This window comes from Alligator mississippiensis, chromosome 1 (assembly GCF_030867095.1).
Source record: "Alligator mississippiensis isolate rAllMis1 chromosome 1, rAllMis1, whole genome shotgun sequence".
In the NCBI taxonomy this organism is placed as follows: domain Eukaryota; kingdom Metazoa; phylum Chordata; order Crocodylia; family Alligatoridae; genus Alligator; species Alligator mississippiensis.
This window is the reverse complement of record NC_081824.1, coordinates 299,961,314-299,983,721: the sequence shown is the minus strand read 5'-3', so window position 1 is coordinate 299,983,721 and position 22,408 is coordinate 299,961,314. Positions and strand designations below refer to the sequence as shown.

Here is a 22,408-nt window from a genome sequence, read left to right as displayed (position 1 = left end):
ACGGGGGGACTACCGCCACTGCTGGCCCGCTGAGCAATCCTTGCAAAGCCAGCGGATCATGGCACTTCAGGGAGCCCACCCCTGCCCCAGCCCTGGTAAAATCTGTGGGCAAGGAAGGAGCCCCCCAGGGGGCACTTGCCTGCCTGTACACTAATGCCAGGAGCTTGGGGAATAAGCAGGAGAAGCTCATCCTCCTGCTCAGTGCAAACAGTTACAATGTCATAGGGATAACGGAGACCTGGTGGGACTCCACCCATGACTGCACCACGGGTATAGATGTCTATACCCTGTACAGGAGGGATCGTGTAGAGAAAAGGGGCGGGGGTGTAGCTCTCTATGTTAAGGAAAGCTACACGTCCCTGCAAGCTGATATTGGCGACCAGGGTGGACAGCTGGAGACCCTCTGGGTTAAAATCCGTGGGGAACACGGCACAGGGGACACAATGGTGGGAGTCTATTACAGACCTCCCACCCAAAGTCCTGAGCTAGACCAGGAGTTTGCCCAGGAACTGGCTGAGGCAGCTTGCTCCAGGACCATGGTTGTCATGGGTGACTTCAATTACCTGGACATCTCGTGGGAGGATCGCTCAGCAAGATCTGAGCGGTCGCAGAGCTTCCTCTCGTGTGTGGATGACCTCTACCTGACTCAAGAAGTCTATGGGCCAATGAGAGGCAAAGCGCTGCTTGACCTGGTACTGGCTACTGGGGAGGACCTAGTCGGCGACCTAGTGATCGATGGGAAACTGGGTGACAGTGACCATGAGCTGATCACCTTCACCATCCGCCGAAAAGCTGGCAAGTCAGTCAGCAACACGCAAGTCCTTGACTTCAGGAAAGCTGACTTTGACAAGCTCAGGAGGCTTGTCGGTGAGGCCCTAAGGGACCGTGACCACAGGGAGAGGGGAGTTCAAGAAGAGTGGTTGCTCCTCAAGGGAGCGATCCTCAATGCACAAACTAAGTCTATTCCATCTCGGAGGAAAGGCAGCAAGAGGGCACAGCAGCCCCCCTGGCTCTCCAGGGACCTAGCAGACCTCCTGAGGCTAAAAAGAAAGGCCTACAAAGGATGGAGGATGGGAGTCACCTCCAAGGAGGATTATTCTGCACTGGTCCGGTCCTGTAGGGAGCAGACCAGGAAAGCCAAGGCTGCAACTGAACTCCAACTAGCTTTGAGCATCAAGGACAATAAAAAGTCCTTTTTCAGATATGTGGGGAGCCGGAGGAAAAGCAGGGGCAACATTGGACCCCTGCTGAACCAGATGGGGCAACTGACGCCCAGGAAAAAGCCAGCCTATTAAATAGGTACTTTGCGTCAGTCTTTCATCAGCCCCATGGGACGCCCATGCCCGCTACAGGGCCGGGAAGTCCAGGTGAGGGTGATCCCCTGCCCTCCATAAATGCTGACTTTCCGAATGAACATCTTGAGAAGCTGGATGTGACCTTCAAGTCAGCCAGCCCTGACAATCTTCACCCCAGGGTACTCAAGGAGCTGGCGAGCATCATAACCCAGCCTCTAGCATGGATCTTTGAAAACTCTTGGTGCTCTGGTGTAGTGCCCGAAGACTGGAAGAAGGCCAGTGTGGTGCCTGTCTTCAAGAAAGGGAGGAAAGTGGATCCAGCTAACTATAGGCCCATCAGCCTGACTTCTATCCCGGGGAAGATCTTAGAAAAGTTTATTAAAGAGGTCATCCTTAATGGACTGGCCAACGCCAACATCTTAAGGGATAGCCAGCACGGGTTTGTTGCGGGTAGGTCTTGCTTGACCAATCTCATTTCCTTCTACGACCAGGTGACCTATCACCTGGACAAGGGAGAAGAGATTGATGTCATATATCTTGACTTCAAAAAAGCCTTCGATCTGGTGTCCCATGATCGCCTCTTGGAGAAACTGGCTAATTGTTGCCTTGGGTCCTCCATGATCCACTGGCTGGAAAACTGGCTCCGGGGTCGGACCCAGAGGGTAGTAATTGATGGAAGTCACTCATCGTGGTGTCCTGTGACAAGTGGGATCCCCCAAGGCTCTGTCCTTGGACCCATACTGTTCAACATCTTCATTAATGATGTGGACACTGGAGTCAGAAGCGGACTGGCCAAGTTCGCCGATGACACCAAACTTTGGGGCAAAGCATCCACACCAGAAGACAGGCGGGTGATCCAGGCTGACCTGGACAGGCTCAGCAAGTGGGCGGACGAGAATCTGATGGTATTCAACGCCGATAAATGCAAGGTTCTCCACCTTGGGGAAAAAAAACCCGCAGCATCCTTATAGGCTCGGCAGTGCTATGTTGGCTAGCACTATGGAAGAAAGAGACTTGGGGGTCATCATTGACCACAAGATGAACATGAGCCTGCAATGCGATGCTGCAGCTAGTAAAGTGACCAAAACGCTGGCTTGCATCCATAGATGCTTCTCAAGAAAATCCCGGGACGTCATTCTCCCTCTGTACTCGGCCTTAGTGAGGCCGCAGCTGGAGTACTGTGTCCAGTTTTGGGCTCCACAATTCAAAAAGGATGTGGAGAAGCTTGAGAGAGTCCAGAGAAGAGCCATGTGCATGATCAGAGGTCAGGGAAGCAGACCCTACGATGACAGGCTGAGAGCCCTGGGGCTCTTTAGCCTGGAGAAGTGCAGGCTCAGGGGTGATCTGATGGCCACCTACAAGTTTATCAGGGGTGACCACCAGTATCTGGGGGAACGTTTGTTCACCAGAGCGCCCCAAGGGATGACGACTAGGTCGAATGGTCATAAACTACTACAAGACCGTTTCAGGCTGGACATAAGGAAATATTTCTTTACTGTCCGAGCCCCCAAGGTCTGGAACAGCCTGCCACCGGAGGTGGTTCAAGCGCCTACATTGAACACCTTCAAGAGCAAACTGGATGCTTATCTTGCTGGGATCCTATGACCCCAGCTGACTTCCTGCCTTTGGGCAGGGGGCTGGACTCGATGATCTTCCGAGGTCCCTTCCAGCCCTAATGTCTATGAAAGCTATGAAATCACCAATTACAGGTGGCACCGATTGGGGAAACTGCTGGTCTTTTCTTCTGTAGCAAATCTTCCAGACACTTCTGATGTTTCTAAAAGATGTTTATACATCTCCATACCCTTACTGAGTTTTACAGTGGGCAATTTTATTGATTTGCCATTTTTTGTGAAAATTCTCAAGTAAGGTGGCAATTTTTTGCATGCCTTGCTAGGTTACACATTCTTCCCACCTCTCTCTCTTCATGACTCCTGGTGGCTGCTTTCCATTTCCCATTAAAGCCAGTATCCAGTTTCTAAAAGCAGGGCCTTGTTATACTAGAAAGACATGCTGACTTCTTTTGGCATGCAGTGTATTTACCATAATGAGAACTAGCATTTGAATGGGGATCCAAGGCTCTCTTTGCCCCATAGCCTCCTTGGAGGCAAATGAAAGCTGCAAAGAATGAGCACTGCCTTTCACATACAGTGTCATGCAGGCTGGCATTTGAAATAGAAGAAGTTGCTGAGAGCAGCAGGAGAGTTCATCCTTGGAAACTTGCCAAGTGTCAGAAAATAATAAATAAGACCTGCTGCCCTTAGCGTGGCTGGCATTTGGATGGATGGTGTGACAGTTTGGGGAGATAGCTGTCAGGCCTGAATAACTTGATGTGATGTAACTGCATTTTGAAAATAACCTAACAGCAGTCAAATCTGAAATCGCTTCTCCAGATCATTGGCGTTGATCCCGAAGGCTCCATTCTTGCTGAGCCTGAAGTACTGAATAAGACGGACGTGACGACATATGAGGTGGAGGGAATTGGATATGATTTCATCCCTACGGTGCTGGATAGATCGGTAAGTCAGATGCTCTTTACTTTTTGCTTTGAGGAAGAAAAGGCTTTGGATAAACGGGAAATAGCACTGTGAGTGGGAGTGATAGAGTGGGAGAAAGAGAAGTATTCCTTAATTTTAAATAACTGTGTATTCACAATGAAAGGCCCTCCCCACTGCCTCCCAGAGGTTAAAATAGCCTACATAGTGCACATACCTCTCACTTTCTTGCAGCTCTGGGTGAAAACATGCCATGCAGATAGTTTTCCTTGGAAACCTAATACTGTTCTTTAAAGAAACCCAACAACTTGATCCTTAGTGACATTAAGTGTCAAAGAGGAGTATATTTCCTGGAAAGTCAAGTGAGAAGAAAGTAGAACAATCGCTTTTCCTTGTAGTGTTTTCCATGCTTGCCTTTTTAAAAGGCAAGGTACTTTCTATTAGAATACCGAAAACTGCAAATAACACAGTAATGTTAACTAAGCAAAAAAGCAATTTAGCGATGTGAGCTAGAATATATGGATCAGTTTGCGAGGAATTTTCTACATATATAATTTGAACGGTATCTGTTTATTTGGGGAAAAATTAAAACTATGTTGTTTTGACTCCCTTCCCCACCACATGTTTATAGGTGGTGGACAAGTGGTACAAGAGCAATGATGAGGAGTCTTTTGTCTTGGCACGCATGCTGATCAGAGAGGAGGGAATGTTGTGTGGTAAGAGCCAGCACTAGTCCTCCAAATTTTCCTCTAAATTCAGTGGGATGGCCTCATGTGCATCTTTTACGCTAGTGATGGGAGACCTGGGCAGTGCTGAAATTAAAGTTCTGACTACCTTCTGTCTCAAAAATGACTTCCATATACAGTGTTTTTTTTCTATTTTTTATTTTATTTTATTTTTTACTGTATGATCTGGGTTTTGGCAGGTGGCAGCTCGGGTAGCGCAATGTCTGTCGCTGTGAAGGCTGCCAAGGATCTGAAGGAGGGTCAGCGCTGTGTTGTCATCTTGCCCGACTCTGTCAGGAACTACATGTAAGGAAATGACCTGGTTTACTTCCTGTTTCATGCTGGCTACTGTCACAGAAGTAGCAGTGTGAGTACATGCTGCAGCGACCATTTCCCCAAGTATCAGATGTCTTTTAGGTACAACTTTTGACAGCTTTGCTGGGGTCAGATATAGGTGGGGAGCACAGCATTTTCTGAAAGTGGGACCCATGGTTTACTCCCAATTTTCTCTTTTGCTACTTTAATGGGAATTGTTAGTGGCATTTAATGTTTTGAAAGTCATATTTAAGCCTGTCCCTTATTCTCCCTGCCTTGTGGTGACTACTGTAAGACTTTACATTGAAGAAACAGCCAGTGTCATAGGGGAGCTCCGTAATATTCTTGGCCTAATTTCCATTGCTAACTTCCCCTCTTATCGCCTTGGAAAATACCTTCCCAAAGTCTTTCTTTTAGTAATGTTATGTAGTACTCTTACATTTCGCATTATAAATTACATTGAAACTGCCCGCACACGCCAATTTCATGCAGTCACTCCTCCATTACAAGGTACATATTTGTATTATTGTTTCATTTTCTAGGGGTTTCTATTCTTTTTTCTAATAATGTTCTACTTCCGTTCCTCCTAATTGTTAGAATTGACTTTCTAAAGGCGACAAGTTTGCAATTACCCCATTATGTGTGAGGATGCGATGTACAGTTACAATGTTGCATATGTGATGTTGCATATTGTTAGTAGATTTGTAACCCCCGGTTTGCTCATTGATTCTTGGTGGTTTCTAGGTCTAAGTTCCTGAGTGACAAATGGATGACGCAGAAAGGGTTCATGAAAGAAGAAGATACCCGCAGTAACAAACCTTGGTAAGTTTTGTAAGATTCACTCAAGTTTTTGTGAGCTTATTCTAACTACTCCGTTTTTTCTCTAACTTGCCAAGGTTCGCTAGCTATTTTTATTTGTCACTGAACTTGGTGTCTGGGTACAGTTGTGGGAACAGGAAGCCTTCTTAAATCACTTGAATATTTCCTTTTGAGTTATACTTTTGGTAAGGATTGGTACTTGCAAGTCTTGGTGAAAATGGTTGGAAAAAACTCCTCCAATTGTGAAGCATCCTTTCCCAGGAAATGGACATTGTCTAGTTGAAATCTAGTCAGTAGCAAGAGAATTAAAAATAGTTTCAAGTATATTACTACCACCAGGACCTTTGTAATGGGCATGGTTTTTACAATCCCTTTTTGCTATTTTTTATTTAAATATTTTTCTTTCTTATTTGCTATGTGGAAAACCCACATACAAACACAAAGAGGAAACTGTATTAGCTGCCTAGATAGGCCAAGGAAATTGACTGTACTCAAATCGCTCCAGACTCATGACAAAGGCCAGCGCCAATCAACCCATCTGTAAACAAGTACCAGATTTTTCAAGCTTGGAGGGTGAGGGGGTTATAGGCAGCCAGATGTGACACTAATCACATGACTCCTCTGTATGCATACAGAAAATGATGGGCCTTAGCCATGCTAGACAGGGTGAACTAGGCACAAGCACACCTTTTGCCTTGACCTTTGACACTTTCAATATGTATGTACAGTGCCTAGCATAGAAGAACTCTGACCTGAGCTGGGGTCTCTAGGTATTACTACATTACAAATAATTGGTGCTATAATTTGAGACAAGCTGCAACTACAGTGAGTAATTGTAACAATCACGTGAAATGGAGATTCAGAACAGAAGCCTTAAGGAACACATAGCGCCATACTTAATCTAGGTGCTTACGTAGTTAAAATTTTGTACCATGTTTCACAGTGTGTAGGTCGACATAGTGTATATGTCAACCCCATTTTTCTGATCCAAAAAGTTAGGTCGATTTATATACCAGATTTACAAAATTCCTAACTCTTTGGATCAGAAATATGGGGTCAACTAATACTGGACCCTGTGTGCCTATACTGAGGGCCAGGCACTGAGCCTGGTGCCACTCGCAGGGGACAGGGCTGGGCTCAGTGCTTGGCAACGCCACTCATAGAGGGCAGGGCTGGGCTCGGCGCTCGGGTAGAGTGCCCCCATCCCCTGCGAGTGATGCTGCCTGGGCTGCCCCAGCTGAGCACCGAGTCCAGTGCCACTCACGAGGGATGGTAATACGGTGTATAAGTCGAGGTTGAATTTTAAGAGTTAAGAATTAGGCTTCAAAACTCAACTTATACAGTGTGAAATACAGTAATTAAAACCTTTCCTTTCCGTTTTTATAAATGAAATTTTAAATAACCATACTAGGGCAGTCAGTAATTTTTACTGGCCATCTGCCGGATAAGATTATGAAACAAGATGAATGAAATAAAATGGAAAAGGGACATACTTTCCCTTCCCAAGTCTTAGAATCTTTTAGAGATCCTTCTGGTGCTGGGGTGGGAAGCCGTGAACATTTTAAATAAAGATTATTTTTAAACGTGGCTAATGGCCCTCTGAAGAAAACATGTTGTTGTTGAGATTTATGGCACCGGTAGTGCTCTAGGCTTTTAAAATAACCTATTATTGGTTTTGGAGCAAATTTATTTTTTGGTGATTGACTTTTGGTCCTCAGGTGGTGGCACCTCAGCGTTCAGGAATTAAGCCTCTCTGCCCCCTTGACAGTGCTTCCCACTGTCACCTGTGAAAAGACCATTGAAATCCTCCGAGTGAAGGGATTCGACCAGGCACCAGTTGTTGATGAATCTGGGTATGTTCATTTATCCATCTTTTCCTTCTTGGCCTCCTCCTTTGCAAATACAGAAACCCCTTGGAAACAGACAACAGGTTTATTTATGCACTGTAAATAAGCAGTATGAATTCTGTCATTTGTCTTCTTCAGGAAGGGTCTACAAGGTTTCAGAAATGTTCTGCTTAAATGCCATGCTGAGCCCAGACTTAAAATGTTGTTAGGTTGGAACTGTCCTACTGTTGATCTAATATGCCTCCAAGTACGGGGACATGACACACAGTGTCTGTCTATAATGAAGTTATCCCTCTGCTTATGTCTGGCAGACTGTTGTGGGCCTCTAGGGAGGAAAAGGTCAGAACACAACCTCCTATTTAAAAGAAACTAAGCAAGAAATACCACTACCATGGTTCTGTTGCCTTTACAGACTCTTCACACCTTTTTGCTGCAGTGAAATCAGGGAAGTGTTATTAACTAGGTCCTAAAGAAACTTAAAAATACACCTTGGGGATTTCCCACTTAATCCAGACAGGAAGTTTGCACCCAGAAATGAGATATGCAAAAACTGGCCATTTCTGATCATGCTAGTTCTGAACCTCAGGCTGGAGTGGGCCACTTATGATTCAGCATTTGGCACTTTGTGGTGATGGGACAGAGGCAAGGAAGAGCTACACTGCACCATAAGGGAAAAGTCAAAGCTTGCCAAATGGGGAAAGGTTGCCAGAACAATAGGTAGAGGCAGAGAGAAATTTTATTCTTGAACTTTCAGAAGGGCAAAGTGGGATACAATAAAACAAAGTCTAATCTATAAAAGTCTTCCCTGAATGTGTGTGTCCAGCTGAAGGGACAAGGCACCTGATCATTAGTGCTGCAGACCACCTGCAGCTCCGACTGATTTCAGTTTGAGAGCAGGTACCCATCACGCTTGAAAACCAGACCTAAGGCAACTCCAGGTGGACACTCAGCATCTTGTAATGCCTCAGGATATAGTGTTTAAACCTTTAAGCCCATTATACTGACTTTCTTGGGTTACTGCACTGCAGAAACCTGCTCAGAATGAGCATGTGTCACTTGTCTCTAGAAAACCTTGGATGTTTGTCATTATTTGACCATGCCTTCTCTTTTCAGTGTGATTTTGGGAATGGTTACCCTTGGAAACATGCTTTCTTCGTTACTTGCGGGGAAAGTTAAGCCTTCAGACCAAGTCAGCAAAGTAATTTATAAGCAGTTCAGACAGGTAAGTGTATTCTAGGTCATCTTCTCCTTTACTATTAAAGTACTGTGGAGATGTCCCAACACTACACTGGCATCAACTGGGATAAGATTTGAAGGGAGATTTGACAATATCTTCATGAGGAGAGCACAGCCATGCAGATCTGGGTTTAGGGCACACTTCCAACTTTATAAAGTGATCCCAGAGTCACTGAAAAGTTCTCAAGTTTGAGCTGATTCATGGTTTTGTATTAGACCATTAAAACTCTCTCTGACTTTGATAGTGGTTGGGTTGTGTTTGTTGCTAGGACTTCTTTTAGTACTTCTGTCTGTCTTTTTCCAAACCTTAATGGCAAAACTGAGCAATGTGAAGCTGCTTCGGATGAAATGATGGAATTTCAAACCGCTCTGGGGAATGGTGGTCCAATGGTGGCTGAAACTAGCAAGTGTTGTCTCTCTGCAACAAATACCTCCCTTCAGCAGCTTGATGGCTGACTAATTCCGACTGTCCTCAAAGTGCACAACGCATTATAGCAGCCAGCTTTAACTGGCAGTCCCAATGGGCCAAATTTATCATATCATAAGTATGTTTAATTAATTACGTGTTTTGTTTCCCTTTGTTTAAGGAAAGGCCTGCCTTTCATGTGAAGTCATTGACACCACTTTCTCCAGGCCGTAGTTTCAATATTGCATTTAGTAGCAAATAATATCCCATACTTAGGAACTCTACTCAATCATACATAATTATTATATTAGCTTTGTGTATATTCTACTGGATGTTTACTTCATAGCTGAGAATGAAAGGAAGCACTAGTGCTTTGTAGATGTAATTAAAAATATATATATTTTTCCTCCCCAGACAGCAAATCAAACGTCAGGTGACAGTCTGGTGCGTAACAAAGCTGTGTAGCTCCTATCCTCCCTCACCTTAATAAGCCATGTGTTGATTATGCTGTATGGTGTAGTCATGGTTGTAGCTACAGCAGGCAATTTCCTGTGCTTCTGAGGTTGTATTTTTCCATGGACACACTACCCATCCTCCAGTTTCCTTAAATGGTCTCAAATTGAATATCCACCTTTCCTCCAACTACATCTGGTAACCACTATCATGCCAGATGTACTGGTCATGGTATAATTCATTCTTGTTTAAATTTTTAGAACTTTACTTTTTTTAAAGTTTTGAATTACTGATACATTGGAGCAACATGGTTACATACACTACCTTTCAGAAGCACCATAGATTCTTGCTCTTTTTGGTTATGCTTATTTAGAACCTCTGCTAGTGAAACTGGGATAGTAAGGGTGCTACATTTTTACAAAGATAGCATATAGTATTTTTTGTAGATAAAGATCTTCGGCACAGCACACCTCAAGTAAAAGACAAAGACAATGTGATGCTACCAAGACCATGAAAACCCTCTCTGGTATGGCTGTCACAATCTTTTCTTACTAATTTGGTCACCTTAGATTTGAAGAACATTAACTCCAGCTTTGATTTAAAGTTACCAAATGAGCCTTAGCCTAAAACTGAAGCCTTAAGTCATGAAATAATTTAGTCAATCAAGTATTGCACGTTGACAGACAGAGAAGACCATTCTCACAAGCAAGCTGCAAAAGTGTGACTCAAAGAAGCTGGGTAATGTTATTGCCAAATTCTTTCAGAAAAAGAACAACAGAATAATGCATCAGCTACTAACAATTGCCCAGTGTTATGCAGATGCATAGAAAATATAGTAGCTGCTTTGAAGATCAAATGAACCAAAAAGTTCCAAACAGTCAAAAACTGTAGGGGAAGAGAGAATTTGCAAGCAAAGCATTTTGGGTTTACTTGGCCACCTCTTAGTATGGTTTAAATTTTTTACTCGCCATATAGCGAACACCTCCACTGTATCTTGTTTCCATTGACTGAAGAAGAGAGTTTATATGCTAGTTGGCAAGAAAACTTTGAGCCTGATCCAATATGTGTTGGTTCCATTAACATTGTTTAGAGTTTTGCCTCTACTCTTGTGTGCAAATCTAACCCTTCTAGGCATCTTGGGTGCCTGTAGACATGCTGGGACGCTGCTCTGACACGCTGTAATTACAACATGTTGGAGCAGACTTGATTATCTGCTGGAGTGTGCTAATTAGCATGCTCCAGCAGCTCTGCATCTCATGTATTCAGTGTCCCCACACTTCAAAATGGCACCAGGGGCACTTTAACTAAAGTTAGCCGAACGAGCTTTAATAAAGCATCCCCACCACCACTTTGAAGTGTGGGATGCTGAATACACGAGACGCTGTGAGTGCTTTAATTAGAGCTATTTAAAAAATAATGGTGAGGAAGAAATCAGACGAGATTCTATAAGTTCACTTCCATTAAGAATAAAAAATACTTAAATTTAAGCATTGGTTGTATCTGTCTCTGTACTCACTTTCTTTTGATAACTTATCCTAGCTAGTCTGAGCTTTGAACAGTCATTGGAAAGAGATATTTATGAAACACCTCAGCATTTATCAATCTGTAGGAAAACCCAGATACCAGAAAAAGTTGACAGTTTATTCAAATGAATAAAATGCATGCAGTGACATGGTGGAAAATCTTTGTATAAAAGAACATGGTTTGAAGACAGTTTTCAGGTAAAATATTTGGCTTAAGAAAGGGAAACTTCTTGAAATTGTAAGGAGGTGGGAAAACCTCATAGTCTATACTGAGTTCTCACTTTAACAGGTTTGTGAAGCACACAGGAGTGTCTTGTGGGATGGATAGCCAGCTGGGAATTGTGCTAGCACTAGCATTGCTTTTCCCAGCCCCTTGCTCCCCTGCTGTAGCATGGGCACAGCTTCCTGCTGGTGGGGAGTTGCACCAGGGCAAGCCAGCTGGAAGTTGCATCCACACTGCTGTCGTTCTCCGTGCACTGTCTGTCCCATCCTCCTCCCCTGCCAGATCCAGTGGCTCCATGGGCTGGATTTGGCCCGCAGGTCACATGTTGCCAACTCCTGGTCTAGTCCATAGTATACTAGCCAGAGCTCAGTTTTACAACTCAGCCTAGACTGTTCTCAGGGCAACATTTATTTCCTAGTCCCATTCTGAGGTTTTATCAAGCTAAAGGCCATTCACTATACCCATTCATCCTTTACTTTTATGAAAGCTCCCTCCCAGAGCAGATGTTTAGTAGCCCAGCCAAAAAAACAGATTTTTTTTTTCTTGAATGAGGCACATAGAAAATATTAAACTGGTTGTTTGTGCAATGTAGGGTTTTTGGCTTCCTTTTAGCCACTGCCAACAAATAAGATTAATAGTCAAGGCCAGGTTTTTTTTAAAGTACAGTTATTTCAAATGGGAATATGTTGCCTTTAAAAAAAATCTGGCCCTTGTATTGTTTTATTGTTCCAATTTGCTCAAGAACTAGTTTAAACAGCTTTACTGATGCTAAAAATGAATTCTTGGTCCTGGGTTCTTTATCCTGAGTCTGACCAAGACATTAACTCGGCATTCTTCACTCTTGGCGGGTTTTGTTTTTCTTATGGCTTTTCTCTACCCCCTTTGCAAACGTCCCCCAAAATTCTCTTCTGAATAAATTGAAAGCCTGAATGAATTTGTTTTTTCTTCCTAGTCTTTCCAGAGCTCTGTGGGTAAACATACTCTTGAGTTGATATGGTGTCGGTCTTTTATTAGACTCTTGGATCAACGTTACTCCCTGTTTTTAAAAAACAGCTCTCCTACATTTTAGTCAGAATGAAAATGTCAAATGCTACATTCTTTTGTATTTCCTTTTTAAGTTTCAGCTTCTTTAAAAAAAAAAAAACAAAAAAAACGGCAAAAAAGCAACAGCATTTAATAGGGTATATCGATGCCCCCAGCAGGGGTGTGTCCCAGGCAGGCAGTTTCTAAACATGCTCCCACTGTACACTCTAAACTTGGAAATATGTTGGTAAGGCTGCTCCAGGGCATCCCACTACTGCCACTCCACTCTTAGGACTCTGGTCTCCAGTGTGTTTGAGAGCAGCCACTGGAGGGGCCGCAAGGGGACACTTCTGGGTTTGGAGTATGAGTGTGAGCTGAGGGAGGGAGGGAGGGTAGGTGGAGCATGTTCAAAATGGCCAGACTAGGGCATGCCATTGCTGTGTTGTGGATGTACCCATTAGGATATAGCATCATGGAGCGCTCTGATCATCAACAGTGTCATCTGTGTGCTTATTATTTTAATTTTAATGAGGTGAGGGGGGGGGCTCGCTATCATTTAGCTACCACTAGACACTTTGCTTTTATGTTACTTCCTCTTTGTAGATTCATCTGAAAGACAACTTGGGGAAACTCTCTCATATCCTGGAAATAGACCACTTTGCTCTAGTAGTCCATGAACAGATTCAATGTAAGTATAATGTACTGCACCTTTTAAAATGTAGCCCTTATGTACACAGTACCATGTGACAAAGGAAGACCCTGTATAGGAGGCTTTTGATGTCCTGTGTGGTACAAGTCGGCAAAAGCAAGAGTCTCTATTACACTGTGGTATTTCTGTATAATTACACTGCTAACAATGGGAGCAGTTCTGCTTCTGTTATCCATATGAAGTAATAATTAAATCCAGGAGTTGCTTCACAGATTTCTGTGGCATTATTCCAGAATAAAGAATGGCCCAAAATGAGCAGTGCTAACAGGCCCTACCCTGTTGTGTTTGTCATTTCAATAAATTATATTCTATTCTTTGTTTTGGTAGGAGTTAGCTAATGAATAACCTGTTGTAATCAAGCCTGTTTTTTGTTTTTTTTCTTATGATGCCCATGATCTAAATTGCAGTTCTCCCATGGCAACAAGTTCCACAGATTAACTCACACTGGGGCTTTTTATTACTTTGGTTTTTGTTGTTCAATGGAAAAACCTTCTTGCCTTTTAATTTCTTTGGAAGCAGATAAAAGATAAATGAGAGCATACCTGTAACCATCTCTAAAACAATTCAGCATTTCATATTCCTGCTCATTTCCTCTTTAAATTTACCTAAATAACTTCTCCTATAAGAGATTTTTGAAGCCTCTAATTTTTGTTGCCATGCTCTAGTCTTTCTGCAATATCCTGTAATAGGTGAGGTGACCAAAAGTGATACTCAGAGTTAGGATGTGCCATTGGCTTATGCAAGTGGCATTGTATTATGAATTATCACCAGGTACCTTCTTGTATTATAAGCTATGGACACAGGGGATGTGCATCACAGCACTGAGAAAATGTTTTCAGTGAGCTGCCTATCTTGACATTTACCTTAGGAGGGGGGTGGATATATGCAGTTAATTTACAGTTCATCATGGTGTCATGATAATTCAGTTTATTCTTTCCCTTGTCTGTTATCTTGCATTTTCTACATAGAATTTCACCTGTTAACGTAAGGCCTATTTGTTTGCTGAATTCCCTCTGAAGTCATTCACAGTCCTCTGGAGTCTTCAGTAACACAGTTGTTCACCCCAATTCCAGATAACTAAGAATGTTAAATATCAAGTCCTAGTACCATATTTTAGAGCTGTTGTTTTTCCATCTTAATAACAGACTGCTTATTTCTGTCCCTTTTTCTCAGTTGGTTTTTATCATAACAGATTCTTGCCTTTCCTCCCATGACTGTTTAGTGCCAACAGCTACCTCTTGGGAGCCCTTATCAGACATTTCAGCCATTCCCAGAGTTCTCTCAGCTGAAATAGGAGCTGGCTTCCACCAGCTACAGCACATAGTAATGTCTGACCCTACCTCTGGACTTTTGGAATCATTTGCCCTGACTTCTAGTTTGAGAAAGGCATGGTGTGAAAATTTGCGTGAGTGGCTCAGTCTGTTCTGTTTGGTATAAGATCATTTGTCAACTGGCTCAAGTTTTGTAAAGGTGGGGAAAAAACTCTTTTATGTTTTCATATAGATCATAGCGATGGCACATCCAGCAAGAGACAGATGGTGTTTGGCATTGTTACAGCCATCGACCTGCTTAACTTTGTGACTGCACGGGAGCGGCAAAGAAAAAACACCTAAGCTACAGGGTCAGCATGTTTGCAGCTTCTGCAACAACATTTTCCAGTCTCCAAAAAGAATACCAGGTCCCTTTCTTTTCTTAGATAGAAAGTTCTGTCTCTTGTTTTTTGTTTTTTAACTTTTCAGAAATAAACACAGCTGGCCATCCTGACTTCTGTAATGTAACTGGCACATCTAAATATTTCATGGTTTTTTTGGTTTGGTTCTGAATCAGAGAGGCAATATTCCCTGCCAAGATATATGTTTCTATTTTTCTAAATGCTACCTAAATGAACTAGTGTGAACCTAATTGATTGTGTCCTAACATTTAATTGTTTGAAACAATTCTGGAACCTAACTAAAGGGAAGACTATCTGTGAGATATAGTATTTGGTTTATGGATGTTGAGTAAGTCAAAGAAGGTGGGCATAGTGCCAATAGCAGTATGCCCCTTTGTAGTAGGAGATGGTTAGTGTTGAGTGTGTTTGGGGGCAGGGGAGGGATGATGTTTTCATTTACAGCAAGGTAGCCATCAGGGAAAGGGTTAAAGTAAATTTCAATTGTGGAGGCTGGTTTTAAGGTTTTCCTCAACCAGTTACCATGAAGCAAACCTACTGCTTGCCTTGTCTTACCTATGATGTTACAGTGAGATAGTAAATAAGTGTCCATGCAAAAGATGCACTTTTTAATTTGTGAGGACAGAAACTCTGTTGCTTATTTCCACCTTGGTAAATAAGCATAGGTGCAAACACGAGAACAAAATTGGAGCAAGCTTTGTACGGGTGTTTAATTTACAGGTGGTCCTATAACTTTACAGTGGCCAGGTTAACAATCTTTCTTAGCAACCCATCAGTTTTTCAAGTGCTTCTGACCTCTAGCTATCTACTGCAGGGGAAAAACAATGTTTGTTTGTAAAGTGAACGAAAACATAACTGCATCAAAGACAAATCCTGGCCTAGATAACGAGCATATAAACTGTACTGCAGCCATCAGGACTACATGTTTATGACAAAATTTGACTAATTCTATGAGACAAATATTCTGGATTCTCTGTGCCTTACAGTACCTGTGCTCGATTGAAATGGTGTTGTCTCAGCTGGTCAGGGAGTACAGGGATGCTGAACATTAGCTACATGCAGCTGTACAGATTTCTTCCACTTCCAAAATTGTCTGGACTCTCATGTGCCTCTGACTTTACATAATGGGAATATAGTTGTATCTCAGTTAATAGCATAATCCATATATCCCCATACTGTGGCTTAAAGGCAAGCATCAGCCAAACAGTTGGGTGATTTACATAAGCACTCCATGGATTTTGTTTATGGAAAAAAATCACCATATTTCATCCTTATTATGGGTGCTGTAATCCTCCTTCTCTGATTGGCTATTTGTTAGGAGCAAAGCTTCCTTCAGCAGCAGTAATTCTGTTCCAGTTTCTCACTTTCCTCTGCTGAAGAAAAATGTACATGAAAAAAGAGACACCAAATAACAACATCCAGCAAAGTTTGAATAGGCAGTTGGACAAGAGGAAAATCATTGGTTTTAACCGTGGTTCTCACCACACACCACCACCGGCCTCATTTCCTTCTGTCCGGCCATTCCTAGATAACAACAGCTCTTTTAGCTGCTAGCTTTCTCTTGCAAAAATCCACAGGGCCTTTTCCTTCCAATCCAGAAGGAAATGAACAAAAAAAGGTTAACAAAAATATTTATCATCATAGTGACCACAGACTTGCTGGCCTGGAAGTAAGTGAAGAAAAAGAAAGGTTGAGGGAGTGAAGGAAATAAAGCAGTAGATGGTTGAGAAGATGAGACTGAAGAGAAGTACTGGTAGCAACACTTATCTGTCAGTAATTTCAAGAGTTTGCTTTGCATCCTCTTCCCTTTTAACTTCCCCATTTAAAAATGTCATTACAGGATAATAATTTCAGGACACTTTGTGGTAAGTCTTTAGCGTTGTGCCCAAAGTAGACCAAACTCTCCTGCCTGTTACCTCTGTATGTTATTGCCTCAGATGCTGGAAGTCACCCCAAGTTATTACTATATTGACATTTATACATTCAGGCAGAGTATCTGAAAGACTTGGTCTTGAGGCAGAAGGTGAAGTCTGTAAGCCGTAGATCTGAATGCTTTAAAGAAATGGTTTCCTTTCATTTGGTCCTAGCTTGGCCTAAGTAATTCTCCAAGTATATAAATCCAGGGAGTCATCACCACCAAGAAAACAAGAATTAAAAGAAAGGGACTGTACAGTATTAGAAAAAAAAATCCTAGAAAAAGTTAAGTACAGTAGTAGGCAAGGTCAGCCTAATTACCAGCAGCAGGGATCTCATGGCAAAACACCCCCTGATAGGATCCACAGTTAGGTTTCCTAGGCTGTCTATGGCAACTTGGCTTCAGTGATGCCGTGAGGCTCCCTTGCTTTCCGGTCTGTTCAGTTTCTTCACTCCATTGTAGCAGATCAGGGATTTCTGAAGCTGCTTCCCCTTTTTAAAAACAGCTTGTGTTTGATGGGATTAAACCAGAGTAACTGATACAGGCACTATAGCATCATTAGGAAACATCCTCTCTCTAGTGCTACTTGCATTTTCAAGCAATAATGTAATGGATGAAGCTTGGCGAACAAACAATCATGCTAGGAAGGATTAAAGATGGGAAGTCATTCCTAATTTTTAATCAGACTGGGAGGGGAGAGGGGAAATGAAGAAGCACAGCCCCCCACTGGGACCTGATAGGCAGACGTATCATTTAAAAAGCATTCTCCAAGGAGGAAATCCTGGTTTTGCTGAGCCTGCCTGCCCCATCAAAGGGACAGCAGAGGGAGTGCCACAGTGGAGCACAGCATTCCTGCTCCATACACACTGCTCCTACACATATGCAGGGAGCTTGCTTTGATGCACTGGAAATCCAGCATGTTGGAGCAGACTTGATTAACTGTCTGCTTAGAGCACAGAAATTCATGTGCTCCAGCAGCCTTGCATGTCACCCATATCAGCATCGCTGCTCATCTCACTGACAAATGGTGGTGGTGCACTTTGAAATAAAACACGTCCAATGAGCCTTAGTTCAAAGCACCCCACCGCCATTTTTTCAGCACAGGGATGCGTGGCAGCACTGATGAACATGACGTTCAGATGCTTTTAATTAGTGTGGTTCAATAATTAAAGTGCCTGGCACCGCATTTGAGAACATGTGTAAAAAATGCTGAGCTGAAATAGGTGTAATGGAGCTGCCTGGCGCTGAGCACATGCCAATAGGCACGCCCAAGAGAGAGCAGATTGGTGCATCCCAGTGCTCAGTCAGTGCGGCTACACTACATTATATCCATTTTGAGGTGAGCTCACATGGCACAGTGTATGCTGTGCTTCACTGTGCTGCTCCCAATCATAGGCCTTTGACTGTGTGGATGTGCCAGCAAACATCAGGTGCTGGCCCTTAAGAAATTCAGCTGTTTCCGTTTTCATTCTGGTGTCTAGAAGCTGACCCTCCGTTTTGTTGGCAACTGATCAGTGATTGCCTGTTACTGGCATGTTCTTATTAGACATGCATGTCACTGATTTGCTAACTGCAGATCACAGGTTTCCAGCAAATTGGAATTAAAAGAATTTCTTCTAAACAGACTAGCAATCTGGCTAAAACTTACATTTCCAGTTGAGAGTTAAAATTAGAATTTGAAAAAGCCCTCATATGAGCTCCAGTTAAAAACGCATGCTGGGTTTTGTTGGTGTTGTTTTTGTGTGCGTGTTTTCTTTTTAAGAGAATCCAGGCCAGGAAGGATAAAGGTAGTTCATTGTTTACCCTGCAGATCTCTCTGTGTAACCAGGTTGGACAGACGTGCCCCACATCTGCCGTGTCTGCAGATCTAGTATGCTATTTTTCAGAACCATCTTTCGGATTGTTTTCCCCACAGGTCTTAATTAGTTTTTGAAGAATTCATAGCATGGACACAAACCACGATCTCCATTCTAAATGCTGTTAATGTCCTTAATGGGATTTCTGCTGCCGAGTGAAGTGGAGTGGGTGAGCTGTTAGTTGCACACCACAAGGCATGAAAGCTCAAGGAAGCTGGTACTCCGTCCTTTTTCCTCCTTGCCAACTTTGCAATACTGTTCTTTCATCTCACAGAAGCGTTGTCAGCTCCCGTTCCGGATAGAGAGAAATAGGGTGTTGAGTGGAGTTGGGGAAACTGACCACTGTTGGAAGTTTCATTTTCACTACCTCTTCCATTTCCCCCTCTGGTGAGGGAGTTTGTCTTACTTCACAGCGGGCATGTCTACATGTGCATTAATGCACTGTGGTTACTGCACAAAATAAGTTTAGTACCTGTAATAACAGATACTAACTAAATGTGCAGTACCCGGCACTACTGTGCAGTAGTCCCAGCGCACACCTTTTAAGTGAAGCTAATACGCCATAGACTAATTCTACTGCACACTAGCACAATAGCATGGTTTTTGCTGTGGTGTACTAATGCACAGTAGGATTAGTCTATAGTGCAGTTAGCATTTCTTATAGCCGTGCCCAGTGAAGTGGGTTTGTTGTCATGGCAGTGGGTTTTTTTGGAAGTCATGACAAAGGTTCTGATTGCGAATTTGCTTTACTCTCCCTAATCTGAGTTTCTGATGTTCTTAAGGAGTCCAGCACTTTACTGTTGTGCTTGCAGATCCATCTGATGCTTCAGGCTTGCTGGTATCAATGGGAATAAAAAGGGAAATTGATTCTGCAAGTGCCAAAGATGCAGTTTAGGAAAGCGATTGAGGAAAGAAGCTGTATTTCCATGCTGGGTTTGGAATCAAAGATGACTAATGGGGGACTTCACCTCTTACACAGGGGTGATATTTAAGAGCTTAATTAGTGCTAGTGCTGAAGTATTCTCAGCCCCTTTCTAAAATAAACTTTTGCACTGGTGGGTGCTAAGGAAGAGCGTTGGTGTAGAACTGGGAGGGCAGAGTGGCCATGAGAGTAAAGAGTCAGAGAAAATCTTGAATTCCCATTGCTTTGCATGTCTATGTTTGTGCACAGTACAAACAAGTACACAAGTGATGGGGCTACACTGTAGTGCTTAGTAGAGAAAGGGTGTCTGCTAACTACTTAAAATTGGCTGCATCTACATGAGACACAGAAAGCACAGTTGTTAGTGCACAGTCAGTTAGTACTTATATAAACAAGTACTAAATGACCTTGCCATAACCGGAGTTATAGCGCATTTGCACCAAGGAACAGCTTTTTTGTGATGCTGACTGCACAGTACCTCATGACTACTGCACAGTAGTGTCACATCGTGCTTCCTGCCTTGCAGTGCTACTGTACAGTAATCATGGGCTACTGAGTAGTCAGCATCTCATGTAGACGCAACCACTGAGTAGTAGCCCTCGTTGTCTAGAGGAACCAGGAGTTTTGTGGCTGATTTAAGACTTTTAAGCCTACATAGGAGTGGGGCATTAGCAGGGCCACAGACTGAAGTACCTCTGGTGCAGCCCTTCAGGAACATGCTCATCCTCTGGTTATTCAGGAATGTTATTAACCTGGGTTGGTCAATAGGGGTAGCACTGCACTGATTGCCTAGCAGCATTTCTCTGTTTACAGTGCTGTGAAGACCAAATAAGGTGGGCAGTTTTTAGCCCATGTCTTAAGTCCAAAGCTTGAATAGACCTTTTTTTTTTTTCTGACATGGGTTCCTGCATCTGCCAGATGGTCTAGTTTTTTGTAAGCAGATGCTGACCATCTTCCTACAACTACTTTGTACAGGGATATTTACATTAAATTGTGACATGGTATTTGTGCATCCATTTTCTCCCCCTGCCCAAGCCCAAACCTCTCTGTTTAGCAGTGACTCTTTAAAACCACATAGGTTTTCTTAAAGGCACAAATTCCAACTAAATCTGTGGAGGGACAAATGAAGAGGGCTTGAGGCGGTGTGGCTGTACCCCCTTGTGGCTGTGTCACACGAGCTCTCTGCACAAGGTCTTCCCTGAGTCCCTGCTTGCTTTCTTGTGGTTCCTGGTCCTCCTTTCCTCTGCTGATGAATTTAGTGACAAAGGAGGGGAAGGGTGAACAGGAGTGGTGTTCACCCCCTGGGCTCCAGAGCCATGCAAAGGCAGGGGCTCTAGCCAGATCCCACCCTGATCAAACAGTGAGTTCAGAGCAGACTGCTCACTTGGAGCCCACACTAACCAGGCAGTGAGCTCAGAGTGCAGGGGAAGCATTCCTCATTCTTACTCTGTTTCTGGATTCACTACTGAGTAATTCTGCAAAGTTGCCCGGTAACTTCACAGTTGCGAGATAAGGGTTTAAAGATTATTTTAAAGTCCTTGTGACCGGTATCTTTTTCCAATCATACCAATCTGTGGCTGACTCCAGAATTTTATGTAATTGAATTCCTCCTTTCAACAGATTTATGCATACCTAGCTGACCACGGGATAAAAAACTTTAAACTGTCTTTAAACTGTTGATTACAACACTGAGCTTCAAGCAGGGTAATACCCACTGGTGTGAAACACCTTAATCCTTGCAGATTTCCTTCAGCATTTTTTTTCTCACTTAGTATCAATGTTAAAGCTACTCTACAGTGGTGAAGGGAAGTCTTTTTATTCTTTAAAGCGAAAACAATCATTCATTCATGTATACTGTACCATGTTTGTTTTACACCTGTTCACTGTACAATGTAAAGAGTTCAATAAAAGTCACTAGATTGGTGAAATTACACGGATTGAGTTTATTATTTTTCCTTTGCCCATCCAAGTGGCTAGTACTTTAGACTATATACCTATTATAGGAAATTTCCATCTACTACAGGGCAGCACCTTGTTTTACCTTATTGGCTATAAATTGCTGTACTCCTCCCATATTTCTTGAAGCAGCTGAGAGTATGACAGGATGATGGCAAGAAGCCATGTGTAATTGTCTCCCTTTGATAAGATATGCAACAGTTAAAATGCAAACTTAGGCCCAGAAAAAGTCACATGCTGCTGTTCACCATACACTATAAAGAGTTCAATAAAAGTGACTACATGGATTAAATTACACTGTAATTGAGTTTGTTTATTATTTTTCCTTTGACCGCCCAAGTGGCTAGTACTTTAGACTACATACTTATAGTATAGGAAATTTCCATCCACTACAGGGCAACTCCTTGTTTCACCTCATTGGCTGTAAATTATTGTATGCCTCCAATATTTCTTGAGGAAGCTGAGAGTATGACAGGATATTGGCAAGGAGCTATGTTTATTGTCTCCCCGTTGATAAGATATGCAACAGTTAAGATGGAAACTTAGGCACAGGAAAAGCCATGTGGTGTCATGTTAAAGTACCTACAAGTAGCAGAAAGAGAGGTGAGCGACCAAGGTACCAGTCCCAGATGCCTACTTAAATAGAGCTCAAGAACAGCAGTCATCACCACAGCCAGCCCAGCTCTTGTCACCCCCTACCACCGCCACTATCACCAAGAGCACAGACCCAGATAATTAGGTGTTTGATACCCACAGCAACTCACTCCTACTTGCCCACATTGCATACATGTCATATTTTTGATTACTAATTGGACTGATGCTTGCATATACGATAAAGATGGACCAATATGGGTTTCTATGAGAATTTGCTATGGTTTTCAGTATGCTCACATATTAGAGTTGCATTAATGAAAATTAATATTTAATTTCCTTTTTTTTCTAAGCTGTGAGGGGGGGCAAGTGAAATTGCTGGCTATATTACACTGCTGGGAAGCTACGCATTCATTTATGTTCTTTCACA

The 22,408-nt window shown here is 42.8% G+C and overlaps 1 protein-coding gene across 6 annotated transcripts in view; it reads left to right on the top strand.

The window, feature by feature from the left end:
- The window catches only part of LOC102560906 (cystathionine beta-synthase-like protein), a 53,471-nt gene extending 32,109 nt beyond the window's left edge, over positions 1-21,362 (top strand). For all 6 annotated transcript variants that reach the window (XM_019487196.2, XM_059720766.1, XM_059720765.1 and 3 more), the window contains 8 exons: positions 3,689-3,814; positions 4,422-4,506; positions 4,716-4,821; positions 5,575-5,652; positions 7,368-7,502; positions 8,610-8,718; positions 12,964-13,048; positions 14,573-21,362. In XM_019487196.2, coding sequence (XP_019342741.1) covers positions 3,689-3,814; positions 4,422-4,506; positions 4,716-4,821; positions 5,575-5,652; positions 7,368-7,502; positions 8,610-8,718; positions 12,964-13,048; positions 14,573-14,682 — 834 coding nt within the window. In that variant the 3' untranslated portion in view covers positions 14,683-21,362. The remainder of the gene's footprint in view (positions 1-3,688; positions 3,815-4,421; positions 4,507-4,715; positions 4,822-5,574; positions 5,653-7,367; positions 7,503-8,609; positions 8,719-12,963; positions 13,049-14,572) is intronic.
- Positions 21,363-22,408: the final 1,046 nt, after the last annotated feature.